Consider the following 14,796-nt stretch of genomic DNA (forward strand, 5'->3'; position numbering starts at 1 on the left):
CCGCAAACCCTAGGCCACACTGCTGAAGTGGAGTGTGTGACCTTAAGCACTATGCCACCAGCCAGCCCCCTCTTTTTTATGGGAAAAAAAAAAAGAAAATGCAAGAGTTGCTGCTGGCCTGAAGGCAGCCTTTAGTTGTTATTTTACCTAATACCATTCTATGCTCTGTGGCACTGTCTACTTTGGAGTGGCGTTTCTGAGCCATTTGATGGTTCCAGTTGGCTGATGACGTCACGGAGAAGCAGATGAGGGAATCACCTCGTATGATTCCAGTTGCTGTCTTCAGTTTTACTTTGGCTTTCAGGTTGGAGATCTCTAACAGAAAGGGAGACCACAGTAGGAAGTTGCCATCAAAATCTTAGCCATTATTCGATATAATTTAGAGATTAGCATGGTTCTATGTGTTTGAAAACAGGATAAAGTTTTTTGCCGTTCCGTTTTGAACAGCCTTTCTTCAAGAGTTGGTGGAGCGGGATAATTCCAAGTTTGAGGAGTGGTGTATTGAAATGGCCGAGATGCGTAAGCAAAGCGTGGACAAAGGAAAAGCAAAGCACGAAGAGGTCAAGGAGCTGTACCAAAGGTTACCTGCTGGAGCTGGTCTGTAAGATATTCTGGGACAGCACTGTTGCCATTGAGTGCCTTGTTGCTTTTATGTTCACAAATGTGTATGAACAAACTTTCCCCTACCTTTTCATATAATCCACTAATGCCAGCTTATGTGCTATAAAATCACTATGTAAACCAGCAAGCAATAACTTGATGTGTAGCATTACATATACTTTTCATTATCATGTACTTTTAAAAATGGGAAGCTCTTAATAAATTATAAGGTTTTAGGTCAGCACTCTGCATATATGACTCTTGTAGATATTTTTGTGAGATATTAGCTTGTTCTTAAGGAAAAATCTGATTGGGTTACTATGGAAGCAACTCTCCTGTTCTGTTTCCTTGCATACTTTGTGCATTGACAGTATTACCAGGCATTCTTTGATATGAGTACTATCTTTTATGATACTATTAGACTAATTTGAAATTTAATATCAAATATTATGCTAAGAATAGGAAAGCTTTCTGCTGACCTTTAATTTCGTACGAATTATCCCACTTAATCTAGCTCATCCCTTTACTGTATATGTTTATTCAAGTTTACCTAGCGCCTCAAAAAGGAAACATCAACTTTTTAAGGCTGGTATGCCATTTGTAATGATCTGTTGTCTTTGTCATTTCATAGACATGAATTTCCCATACCCAATTCCTACTTAAAGAAGAGAGGCAATTTAATCCTAATTTTAGAAAATAAATACTCAAGCATAATTGTACTTGTGGTTTTGTCTTTTTGATATCTTAATTTTCCATTGGTATAACTTTAGACAAAAGATGAAGATAAATTGCTAAGAATAACTCTTAAAAGTTCTTTCTAAACTACATCTTAATTTGATTCTGACCTTTCTTTGTAACCTCTTACTCTGTCCCAAGGGTCAGGGTTAACCTAAAGAATTAGACTGACCTTAATTTTACTGGAAATGAACATATGATTCAAATCTCTAAATTTATTCAAAGGAGTTGGGACCTAGAAATCTATTTTTTGAACTTTATTCACAGTTTTCTGTATTCACTGGACAAGAGCAGGGTACTTACTGCATCTGAAGTAAAATGCTCTTTTGAACCACTCTTGAAAACTGCTCTTTAAAACTCTGGTCCAGAGATGTTATCGGTCAAGTTAACACGTACTTGTGCTTCTCTTGGCTGTTTTCATTCAGTCTGTAAGAACCTGTGCTTACGTTCTTGGTAAAAGTATTATACCAATTATGAGCTTTATGATTTTTTCCCATTTGCAGTAAACTTGCATAGTAGAGGGCCCATGCTGTCCTAAAGTGTAAAATCCCAAAGCTAATGGCCATGGTTTTGTGCTGCCAACCGAAGTCTTTTGTTATGCATTTTCTAAATCTTATCTTTGCTTGTGAACATATTTAAAGAAGAGTCACTTATTCTAAAATAGAAACCTTTGGCTCTTTTTATTTAAATTGAAATAAACTATCTCTGAATAATCTTGAATTATCTCTAGGTAAAGTGTTTCAAATATTTTTGATGCCACAATCTTTCTGAACTTCAAAGCTTTCCAAAAGAAAATTCCTTATGTTCAATATCCAGGCATTTAAAAAAAATTATAAATAACTTTGAACCAAAATGTACATTTCCCTCTGGCAAACATTTTAACAATTACTTTCCCGGTTTTTCAAATGCTGAGATTTTATGCAGTTCGTTATCTCCGACCTGTTAACTGGAGAGAATTCTCATTTCCCTCTGGTCTTGGTTATCCCTGCCTTTGGAAGGTGATGCTTAGGTCGTTTACTGAATCACAAATAACAGAAAACATGTCTGAGAACCTGCCCGGAGTCTCTAGTGCAGAAACATCTAGTGTAGGAACTTCCGCAAGCAGGATTTGCCCGAACTATTGGACCCTGATTCTCAGGGAAGCTCTTGGCAGAGATCGATACAACTCTTTATAGTGCTGGAGATTGAAAATGAAAAGAAAGACAGACCCCTGTGACCGCAGTCGCTCTTCCTTCCACGGATCCTGTAGCACACTAAAACTGGCACCCTAAATCCGGAAAACGGGCCGAGTTAATTTAAGTATGGTGTTACGTCAGAATTAGAGGCCCAGTGTCTGCTTTCTTCTTTCCTATTCTTACTATAAAATCATACATGATTTTTTAAATCTTCATATCTTATATTGAATTCATATTAAACTACTCAAAACCAAAACAATCAGCTTCACTTGCAAGTTTTCTGCGGGCCTGTAGGGGATTGGAAAACGTCTTTAGCTAACGGCCTTTGAGTCACAGCTTGGTCGTGTGGGTCAGGGTTCTCATCACCTGGGCTTGGAATTTCAGCAGACGCCCCTTGGCGAGGAGTGCTTTGTGCACTTTCAGTTTTCCTGCCATCCTCGCCTCGGAAAGTCAGGAATCACATGGCCTGTCCTCCAGTTGGCAATGGCAGGGACTGTCCTGTTCACCCCTCCCAAGTGGCTGGAGAAACCAGAAACCCCGGCAAATTATTCTTGAATGTTGCTCAGTGTCACATTCTCATTTCTCTCCTCTGATAGCCTTCAGATTACTAAAAATTGTAATCCAAGCGACTGTTTTTGGGAAAAGATTAGATATGCTAAGAGTTTCATTTTGCTTTCTTGGATAGGGGTTATTTATCTTTGTTTCTTAAGATACCCAGTGTCCTCTCTCCCTGGCAGATTAAACTTGATAAGCAGCAAATGAAATTGGGAGGTATTTTGAATTTAATTAACCGTACCATTGTGTATTGTAAGATGTCACAACCATGTTACCTATACTGAATCTTAAGGTCTCCTCTTTTATATATTGTGTGGATGTATAATTAACTTTTCTATTATCTCTTTTCTTCCAAAAAGCTCAAAATGCTTCACATATCTTATCTTTTACATTCAACAACATCCCTGTGAGGTAGGTAGAAGGGCAGGTATTATTACCTTCATTTTACATATAAAAGACCTGAAGCATTAGAGAGTTTAAGTGACTTGCTCAAGTTCAGTTTCTTGGTGACAGAACTTGGAGCGGACCTTGGTCTCAACTCGCAGTCCTGAGCTCTTCCTGTGCAGCTGCCCAGAGCTGACGATCAGAAGGCTCGCAGTTGATGCTGTGAGGTTTCAGCACAAAGAAGGGACCCAGTAATTCCAAATTTTGTTTTTGTGAAAATTTAAATGTTCTATACTCAACTTAAAGTGAGAGTTAGTTTCCTAGAGTTGTAATTCTCAGGGAAGTATAAAATTGGTCAAAATGGGCTTTGAGTTGAATTGTCTACCCCTCAGATCTCATCAGAAGTAGTACATAATACAAATATATAAATTCAACCTCTGTATGTTTTCTTCTATGTTTTATGCTGGGACTCACTGGAGATCTTTGTAAGTAATCAAAGCTGGCCCTTTATCTTTAATTTTGGCTTTTAGGGAACTCTGGGACTCTGTTTTCCCAAATTAAAACTCATTTGGAGGTGTTTGGTTTTGTCTTAATTTTTGCGACTTCAAAGTTGATATAATTCCATTCTAGTGCATTTCATCCTGGAATTTGTTTACAATAGCTTACTTTATTGGAATACGTAATGATGTAATGAATAGACGATGCTGTAGATTTGGGTGGGGAAATCAAATACCTTTTAATCAAGTCAGCAGCATCTTGGATGAAGGAAAGTGCAGTGGTTGAAGCAGTCTTGTCAGAGCGCAGTTACAGCTGATGAGGTTAATTTCTAACTTAGAACTCAGGCTTCTCAGTTTAATTTTCAGATGGAGAACACATATTGATGAAAAGTATTTATGAAAATCATGTATGAAATAAACATGGCAGGGGATGAAGTTACGTGATTTGCGAGCCAGTGTGGAGCGTGGCTTGTAGTCAGTGATCACGGGTGTCCTGGTCAAAGCTCTGCTGTGCTTTCAAGCAAGACACTTCTCTCTGTGGATGCCTCTTTTGTAGAATGTGGTTAATAATACCAGCCGATCTCATAGGGCACTGTGCAGGCTCGTCCCTGTAGTGCACAGCTCCTTGAGCTCAGAAGAGGGGTAGTGAAATGGAGCTTTGTGTTGTACGCATTAAACATCTCCCCTGAACAATGAGTCTTCTGATTCTGCTAACTTTGGACAGAGTTTGCATTGTCTTTTGAGGAAAATGAATGTATCATTTAGTCAAAAAGCTGTAAAAATACATAGGCTCTTTCCCTTGCTCTCTTCCTCAGAGCCCTATGAATTTGTCTCTCTTGAGTGGCTGCAGAAGTGGTTGGATGAATCGACGCCCACCAAGCCTATCGATAATCACGCTTGCCTGTGTTCCCATGACAAGCTTCATCCTGATAAAATATCGATCATGAAGAGAATCTCTGAGTATGCGGCTGACATTTTCTACAGTCGATATGGAGGAGGACCAAGACTAACTGGTAACTCAAGATGTCTTCTCTGCGTAGAAAGAGAGTAATGCATTAACTCCTCATTAGGTCATTTAACCATGCCAGACACTACAAATGATCCTTACACTTTGCAAAATGGATTTGCTAAATAAAGAAGTTAAGCAGCATTATACATGGTATATTTATAATGTTACAAAGGAAACTGATGTTGCTCATTGAGATTTGTTGTTGTTCTCTTCCCTCTTGAAACAGACAAAATAAGATACTTTTGAGAAAACCATATGGGTAGTATTTTGCTACTTTATACAATATTCTTCAGAATACTTGAAGAGTACAAGTCTTATGCCTCTCTGCTATGGTGACTTCCTAATGGTGTGAGATCTGTAGATTGTTACTCAGTTTATGAAAGAAAGCTACTTGATTCTACCCTGAATACCTGTAACCACATAATATCCGTAGTCTGTTTGGTTCTTTTTGCCTCTCTTTGAAACATTTTTCTTTTTAATGAGCAACTGGCAACACAGGCCTCCTCCAATCTATAGATGAGCCTAAAAACAAAGTTGCATGACCATCATCACCACCCCCTTTTCCCTAAATAAGTGCTATTGTGTACACAACTTACTGCATAAAACCTGGCATTTAACTACATGATGTAGGCCTTCTCTTGTACACGTCTGGAGTTTTTCTTTCTAAAATTTTTTTTTTTTTTTGGAGGAAGATTACCCCTGAGCTAACATCTGCTGCCACTCCTCCTCTTTTTTGCTGAGGAAGACTGGCCCTGAGCTAACGTCCGTGCCCATCTTCCTCTACTTTACATGTGGGATGCCTCGTTCTGCTTCGGCAGCCTGGGGTTCGCTGGTTTGGATCCCGGGTGCGGACATGGCACTGCTTTGCAAAAGCCATGCTGTGGTAGGCGTCCCACATATAAAGTAGAGGAAGATGGGTGTAGATGTTAGCTCAGGGCCAGTCTTCCTCAGCAAAAAGAGAATTGGCAGTAGTTAGCTCAGGGCTAATCTTCCTCCCAAAAAAAAAAAAATGTGGGACGCCTGCCACAGCATGGCTTGCCAAGCAGTGCCATGTCCTTATCCAGGGTCCAAACCAGCGAACCCTAGGCTGAAGTGGAACACACGCACTTAACTGCTGCGCCACCAGGCCAGCCCCTAAATTTCTGTTTTTGATTCGTAGTCACTAAATTATGCAATAAGAAGATCTTTCAAAGAATCAACATTTCATGTGATTCCTAGAACTGTTTGTTTTAAATCGGGCCATTAGGGGCTGGCCCCGTGGCCGAGTGCTTAAGTTCGAGCGTTCCGCTTCAATGGCCAAGGGTGTCGCTGGTTCGGATCCTGGGCGTGGACATGGCACTGCTCATCAAGCCATGCCGAGGCGCCGTCCCACGTGCCACAACTAGAAGGACCCACAACTAAAAATACACAACTATGTATCGGGGGGCTTTGGGGAGAAAAAGGAAAAAATAAAATCTTTAAGTCAGGCCCTTGATTTTTCTTTTCCCTTTAGTGTTCTGTGCTTTGAGGTGTTCCAATAGTTGTTAACCCACACGAAGCTCTTAAACATTACATTTATGTCAGATACGTTGACTACCCCTCCCCCTTTAGAGCCTGAATTATTTGATTATAGTGTTGTAAACTTTGCATATAAACTTTGTAAAATACCATATTTTGTGGTGTAGTTTTAGCGTATTATATTTTGCCTCTTAATCTTTTTCTGTTCTTTCTTCTTCTTCTCCCCAGAGCTCCCCAGTACATAGTTGTATACATTTTGCTTGTAAGTCCTTGCTTGTGGTGTATGGGACACCACCTCAGCATGGCTTGATGAGTTGTGCTAGGTCCGTGCCCAGGATCCGAACCGGCAAAACCTTGGGCCGCCAAAGCAGAGTGCGTGAACTTAACCACTTGGCCAGGGGCCTGGCCCCATTTCCTCTTATTCTTTGTGCAGATAACAATGTTGCTGTCTTGATATTTATATTACAAAAGTAATTTAGGATATATTCCAAATTTGCTATGTTGTCAAAAGGTGTGACTTTAGTTTAGAATTCTTCTGTGTTTTGTGAAGTGCTGAAAACGTTTTCCTAGCAGGACACCTGTGTGTGAATAAACTGTTTCCTTTCATTCTCTCTCGCCTCTAGTGAAAGCCCTGTGTAAGGAATGTGTGGTAGAACGTTGTCGTGTGTTGCGTCTGAAGAACCAACTAAATGAAGATTATAAAACTGTTAATAATCTGCTAAAAGTAACAGTAAAGGGGTATGTTACACAGTGTATATTGTTTATGATAAGCTAAAAAAATTTCAAGAGGTAGTAACCAAGTAGTTTATTATTATTTATGGATAATAGGGAGTTGGGATTTTTAGAAGAAAGAAGGGTGATGAAGTGGATGGCAGAGCCAGATTAAATTTTGCAGTCGCTGCCTCTGTGGCCAAGATAAAGAAAGCTGAGTCACAGGCTTTGCGCTGTATTCCATCCATTAGCAGGGTGGAAGCAGAGACGTGGATCTGAGGCCTGACCAAACCAAGGCACAGTGGTAGCCTGTGTTCTGGCTTGGGGTTATAGAAAGCTTATGTTGGGAAATCATCCTTGCAGGCCTGGGGGTGTCCTCTTTAGAGAGGCTGAAGTAAGTGTGTTAACAATTGATACCCAGTGGAGCGTCCTTGTCAGAAGCATCCAGGGTACTTGGAATATGTCAAACACCCCACCTCCCCCAGAGTACCTCTGGACTCGGGAACCAGTAGAATCAGATGGCATTTGTTCTGTCTGTGTTTAGTTTCAGTTGTATGTTTCCCAAAGATTTTTTAGAAGGCTACTGAGTCCCCTGAACGTGCGTCTGTGTGTAGACATGGACGGATATGTGAGTGCCTGTGTGTGCGCTGAAAGGCACAGCTGCGTGAAGTTGTGAATAGTAATCAAGTGGAAGAAAGTGGCCAGTTGATTGGTGTGATTGGTGTGAATGTAAATGAGGGTTGGGAGAGACAGGGTAAGATTGAGGATGGAAATACATGTTTGGTACCTGCAATTCAGTAGTGAGGAGTAAAAATGGCCACGGTTAGGAAGCGGGTTAAAAAAACTGTGTGTACAGCAGCAGATGTTGAATGTTTATCATTCATTGTGCTCGTGGCCTTTACAAGGAGAGAGGGAGGAGGATGTCAGGAAACATCACTTGAATGATTTCATATTCTCTCTGTTCCTCAGCAATGATGGATTTTGGGTGGGAAAATCCTCCTTGCGCAGCTGGCGCCAGCTAGCTCTGGAACAATTAGATGAGCAAGATGGTGACGCAGACCAAAGCAATGGGAAAATGAACGGCAGCACGTTGAATAAAGGTAATGTTTAAAAGCTTCGTGTAGATGCTTGCGAATTACACCACAAAATTGCAAACACTCCTTTTTAGTCGAATTGTTTCATTCCCATCCGTGTAATTTTAAAGACAATTTTTATTAAACCTAAAGCTCTCAAAACTGTCTCAGAACAAATACAAGATTTTTGAGCTATTGAAATTGAGCAAAGGTTCAGCAGCTCATAATGAGAAATTCTTTATAACCTGTCATAGTTTGGGCTCAGGGTCTCTCTAGTTAATCATGTGCAAAATTAATTTTAATTTTTCTCCATACTAAAATGTTTAAGAAAGGTAAGTGCTGCAAATTGCAGTTTATGGTAAGCTCAGTACATTGCAGTTACAGACTATCTGCCACGCTTACAGGCTGCCTTTGGCAAGTAAATGAGCTTGTGCTTCTGCACTTTCTCATCCAGGAGAGAAGGCAGCTTTTAAATAGCTTTTTGCTTATAAATTCTTCTGAGTTTCCTGAGTTTTCTGAAGCTATGGTTTCAAATAGGAAATTATGTTAATGTAAGTCAAGCACTAAATTTAATTTTATAATCAGTGTTTTTTAAGCTATCAAGGGAAATTAATGCACAGAAACTATTTTTAGATTTAAAATGGAAACTAGTGGTTTGATCCGTTTACTAATTCAAAGGTGCAATTAATGATCCATAAGCAATTATTTCACTTAATTTTCTTATCTCCAAATATTAGTATTTACCTACATATGTAGTTTTTATCATTTTAATATTTTTAACATTTTTGCTGAAATATTCTGTATTTTCTGACTCAAGCATTTTATATCATTTCATTTTATTTGTTGTGGATCTTCCCATATCAGTACTTTTTGAGAAAATAAAAACACCAAAGCCACAGTTAGTTTTAAGGTGTGATTTTTAACATTTTCAAATGTGAAGATGTTTTTTCTTTTGGTTAAAATATTTTGTTGTGCTGTGTAATTCATGAACTTAACATTAGTTGTAATTTTGTTGTCCTGCCATTTAAAAACCATGCTTTTAGTGGTGTCATGTGACCCAGTGTGTTAAGTATTTATTTGGTGCTTATTTAATTAAGCCTCTTTATATATCAGTGACCCTTGATTTTAAGTAAAGTTGGTTGCCATAACGGAGAGTGCCTTGATGTTGTCCTAGCTTAAAAATATTTTTCATGGGGCTGGCCCCGTGGCCGAGTGGTTAAGTTCGCACGCTCCGCTGCAGGCGGCCCAGTGTTTCGTCGGTTCGAATCCTGGGCGCGGACATGGCACTGCTCGTCAGACCACGCTGAGGCAGTGTCCCACATGCCACAACTAGAAGGACCCACAACGAAGAATATACAACTATGTACTGGGGGGCTTTGGGGAGGAAAAAGGAAAAAAATAAAATCTTTAAAAAAAAAAAATATTTTTCATGTTGCTTTCAGAGTAATATGCTTCTCTTCTCCCCCTTCCTCCATTCAAAGATTTTAAAAGCTTGAAACAGTACAGAAGTAACAAAGCAAAACCTGAAAGCCCTTCCACCAGATACAGTCACTGCAAACAGTAGCTTTTTATTTTTTTACTTTTAAAAATTATTTAATTTTTTATTTATTTTATTTATTTATTTTTTTAATTTGTTTGTTTGTTTTTTAAAGATTTTATTTTTCCTTTTTCTCCCAAAGCCTCCTAGTACATAGTTGTGTAATTTTTTTTAGTTGGGGGTCCTTCCAGTTGTGGCATGTGGGACACCACCTCAGCATGGCCTGATGAGCATGCCATGTCTGCGCCCAGGATTCGAACTGGTGAAACCCTGGGCTGCTGAAGCAGAGCGTGCAAACCTAACCACTCGGCCATGGTGCCGGCTCCTATTTTTTATTTTATTTTATTTTTTGAGGACGATTCGCCCTGAGCTAACATCTGCAGGCAATCCTCCTCTTTTTTGCTGAGGAAGACTGGCCCTGAGCTAACATTCGTGCCCATCTTCCTCTACTTTATATGTGGGACACCTACCACAGCATGGCGTGCCAAGCGGTGCTGCCTTTGCACCCGGGATCTGAACTGGCGAACCCTGGGCCACTGAAGCGGGACGTGTGCACTTAACCGCTGCACCACTGGGCTGGCCCCAACAGTAGCTTTTTATAATGGCACTTGTATGGGCACAGTTGTGCATTCTTCCTCTGTCAAAGTGCACGATTCATTTTACTTAGTGGTTGCATTTCGTTGTGTGGATGTATTGTGTTTATTTATGTGTTCTGTTTCAGTTTTTTACCATTGTTATATAAGCACAGATGCAGTAAGCATCCTTGTGTGTCCTTGTACCTGCACCTTTGCATAATTTTCAAATTATTTCCGAAAAATAAATTCCTAGAGGTTGCTGGGACAGAGAATTATACGCATTTATAATTGCCACATATTGATAAATTTCCTCCAGAAAGTGTATTGGGAGCTTGTTTCTGCATTCTTTTGTCAACATAAAGAGTACACCAGTCACATCAATTTTTATCAGTTTGATATACGAAAAATGACTTAGCAGTGTCAGGATTTATGGATGGCTTTCAAAATTCTCGTTGAGGTTGATCATCGTCGTGTATTTGAGAAGTTATTTGTATGTGTGTGTGACAGAGGAGATGGAGCCATCTGGTCATGTCTTTCATTTGCCTATTCTCTACTTGAGCTTTTTACATGGTTAGGAAATATTCTTTATATATATTAAGTATATTAAAAATGTGTTATGTACTTAATCTGGTAAACCCGTGGATAACTATTCTAATCTCCTGACTTAACACTTCTTTTATTCAATCATGTTGCTGGTACACACAACTACAAATTGATGGTGACATGGTGTAGATGAGTAGGAGAAGAAGATACTGGAAGAGAAATATTAACAGGAAAAGCAAAGTTCTTATTATGTATGTTTGACGTTAAAGGTTAAGTCCTTATTGCATTTACCTCTAAAGCTTTCTTTTCAACCCCTAAAAGAATAGGTAGGTGAAAATGACATGACATGTCAGTGATTAACTTGGTTTATGACACAGTATTCTGAGAACCTTGACTAGAATTAATGGAAGGATATGTAAATTATTTTTCAATTTGAAAAAAGGCACATCTTCTTGCATAACCTAAATCTTTAAAAAGTAAAACTGCCATTCAGATATTTTTCTTCCCTTTTAAGGGAAAGAAATATAACACTTCTTGGGAGAACGGTGTAGGAATCACTTGGGTCTAATTTGTAGATTCTGTTTTAAAGTTTTCTTTGTTCAGAATTGTGCGGCGTAATATCTCTGCTACTTTGAACTTTAAATACAACAGCCAGAGCAGTTATTATCTTCATTTCTTTTGATTAGATGAATCAAAGGAAGAAAGAAAAGAAGAAGAAGAGGAATTAAATTTTAATGAAGATATTCTGTGTCCACATGGTAAGCTGGAAGCATAGATTTTCCGTTGTTAGTCTGACTTTAGCATCTCATAAATATTGTCTTAAATGTTTTGCTCTTTCTCTTAGGTATTAGGCCCTAATATGGCGGCCATGATGGAGTGACTGGTTTTCTAAACTGTACTTGTTTTGGATATTTTTAACTATTAGCTCTTACCATCTGCTTTCATGCCAGCACCCCCCACACCTTTTCTCCCCCCCCTCCCCCCAAAAAAAGATTTGCCCATATTTAGAGGAGAAGAAATTTTTTGTCACTTGTCACATTGAAGGGCTTTCTAAGTTTGATGGGAAGAATTTCACTTATTTCTCATGACTGTATTTGTCTAATTTGAACACTTTGAGAACAGTGTTTGCGTATTTCTTATTATTAGGGCTATTTTTGGTATAGATTCTTAGATAATTATCAACTAGCAGCTGTGTAATATATACTCTTAATAATTTCAGAATCCTTATTAATCCAATGTATTTGTTTATGTATGTTTTATTTGGTCTTCATGAGTGCTCACTTCTCTCTTTTTTTTTTTAAGATTTTAAAATTTTTCCTTTTTCTCCCCAAAGCCCCCCAGTACACAGTTGTATGTTTTTAGTTGTGGGTCCTTCTAGTTGTGGCATGTGGGACACCGCCTCAACATGGCTTGATGAGTGGTGCCATGTCCGTGCCCAGGATTCGAACTGGCGAAACCCTGGGCCTCCAAAACAGAGCGCACAAACTTAACCACTCAGCCACGGGGCCGGCCCCAAGTGCTCACTTCTAATAAACTTGCAAGTTTACATATGAGACATGATTTTCCTTTCTATTAGAACTCTGAAATTCAAACAAGCATCTACTTCTCAAAACCTTCTACTGGTGTAAGTCCCTCTATCCTGAGAAAAACTGGACCCAGAGAAGTTTGGATGGCAGTGGTTAAAACTGTTCAGCTACATCTGTGCATTTCTTGTTGTGTGCTAATATATTGCTAATACTCAGGATTCTTGTCTGTCCTAATAAATTCCTAATCTTAGTTCTTACTTCATCAATTCATTGTGAACCAGGACATGATGTCTCTCACTTATCCTCGTGCACACTAAGCACTTTTGTATCAGGGTCCTTGGTGACACTGGTGATAATAGTTGCAACTTAACTGGTACTTCATACTGATCTTCCTGGACATTAGCTCATTGCACCTCACTGGCTGGGTGGCATTCTCATTTCCTGGCCACACAACTAGGAAGGGGAGGGAGTCATCTTGGGATGTGGATTTGGCTCTCTGTGGTCCCAAGCCCATCTGCCCTTCCCATCGCATCACCCTGCCTTCTGGTTTGTCCCCTTGACACTAATAGTGTACAGTAGGAGCACAAATGTGGGAGAAGATGTGACCTCCTGATTGGTAGACAGATTAAGTAAATAAAGGACGGTGAAGTAAATAGCTGAAAGATGCTTTCATATCAACATATCAGCTTTTTTTTTTTCCTGCTTTTTCTCCCCAAGTCCTCCCATTACATAGTTGTATATTTAGTTGTGGGTCTTTCTAGTCATGGCATGTGGGATGCCGCCTCAGCGCGGCCTGACAAGCGGCGCCATGTTCAGGTCCAGGATCCGAACCAGTGAAACCCTGTGCCGCCAAAGTGGAGTGTGCAAACTTAACCACTTGGCCATGGGGCCAGCCCCTCAACTCTTTTATTTTACCTTCATGGCAGAGTGTGGACATGTGATAAGTGCTTCCATTTTGAGAGTTGAGGAGTCTGTAGCAGAATACTAAGTTTCGTGCTCGGTGCTGCCCAGCTGGTTGAAACTGTGCCAGAACTCCGATTGTATCTTCCTCCTTCACTCCCTGACTTTTGCTCTGTCCTCCCACCTCTTGTCTCATCTTGTCATTTCAGTGGTACAGTTTTGACTAGGAAGCGTTGCGGAGCTGAATGTGATTTCAGGGCTCGTGCTTCACTCAGCCCGTCAGGAATTGTACACGGGAGCTGTTTTTTAGATCTTTAGCTTGATCTGCAACTCTGGCATTTTGTTGCCATACTTTATCTAGTATTTAAAAAGAATAGTTTTTGACTATTGTTTCTGTGGACATCACTTGTCAGTGTACCGTGACCATGGAGGTGAGATGCAGGATACTGGACCTTGCTTAGAAACCCACTTCACCTGTTAGGTTTTATTAAACCTTGTTCCTGAGGTTTGGTGGTGGTGGTAGTAATAGTGCTGATGCTAGTGGACATTTATTGAACGTTTACCATGTGCCTGCTGGTTTTCTAAGTGTATCAACAACCCTGAGAAGTAGGTATTATTATCATATCCACTGTACTGATGAGTAAGTAAACTGAGGCACAGAGAGGTGCGAGTCATTTGCTCAGGGTTACCACTCTTGATAGATAGTTTTGCCTAGATATATAATTGTTTGAAATTATGTGTCTTCGGAAATTTGAAGGATTTGCTCTTTCAGTATCCTGTTTGTCCAAAGCCATTGTTTGTAGGTAATTTTTTTTCCCTTCCATTTCTGGCAGCTTGTAAGATCTTTGTCTCCATTGTTGTGACATCTCACGTTGACCTGCCCTCGTTTATTATGCAAGGTGCTCTGTGGGGCCGCATGCATGTAGGAGGGCTAATGACTGCGAGCTTTGTAGTTAGGGGCCCTGGCTGGGCTGTTCCACTGGGAATTTCCAATGTCAGTATCTGCTCATGGGCTGCTCACATTTCTCCATAAGCATCTTCATTCTCTTGCCTGGAAAATACAGAGCTGGCTGCCACTGTTCTGGGGTTGTACAGAGAAGAGGGCTTGGGAGTCTCCACATTCTGTGTGCAAACAGTGACTTGTCACGATCTCAGCTCATTACCTCATTTGTCTCTGCCGTGTGTCCCCAGCACAGAGGGCTTCGGTTTTGTGTTGTCGGAGAACCTTGTGGTCTTCTGTGAGCAGAGGGGGCAGTTATTGGTAGGGTGGAGAGGAGGGGACTGAGAATTTTAACTGCCTCTTAAGTAGACTTTTAGTCCATTCCCCTATTTTTTAAAACCCTACCTACACTTCCGGGTGCCCCCGATTCCTGGGCCTGGGTGGCAGTTCTGCAGTGTAGTAAATCTGGTTACTTCTTGACTTTTGCCAATTTATAATTTGTTTTTCTTGTGTCTCCTCCCTCTGCTTTTAAGCTTCTA

The 14,796-nt window shown here is 40.1% G+C and overlaps 1 protein-coding gene across 4 annotated transcripts in view; it reads left to right on the plus strand.

Moving 5' to 3' along the window:
• Nucleotides 1–14,796, plus strand: part of USP48 (ubiquitin specific peptidase 48) — an 88,064-nt gene that overhangs the window by 48,604 nt on the left and 24,664 nt on the right. For 3 of the 4 annotated variants that reach the window (XM_070599400.1, XM_070599411.1, XM_070599422.1), the window contains 5 exons: nt 448–597; nt 4,762–4,959; nt 7,076–7,190; nt 8,133–8,263; nt 11,578–11,649. In XM_070599400.1, coding sequence (XP_070455501.1) covers nt 448–597; nt 4,762–4,959; nt 7,076–7,190; nt 8,133–8,263; nt 11,578–11,649 — 666 coding nt within the window. Of the gene's footprint in view, nt 1–447; nt 3,935–4,761; nt 4,960–7,075; nt 7,191–8,132; nt 8,264–11,577; nt 11,650–14,796 lie in introns of those variants that run through there. The other variant, XR_011534520.1, reaches the window with a different exon arrangement.

The sequence above is a fragment of the Equus przewalskii genome, chromosome 2 (assembly GCF_037783145.1).
Source record: "Equus przewalskii isolate Varuska chromosome 2, EquPr2, whole genome shotgun sequence".
NCBI classification, from domain to species: domain Eukaryota; kingdom Metazoa; phylum Chordata; class Mammalia; order Perissodactyla; family Equidae; genus Equus; species Equus przewalskii.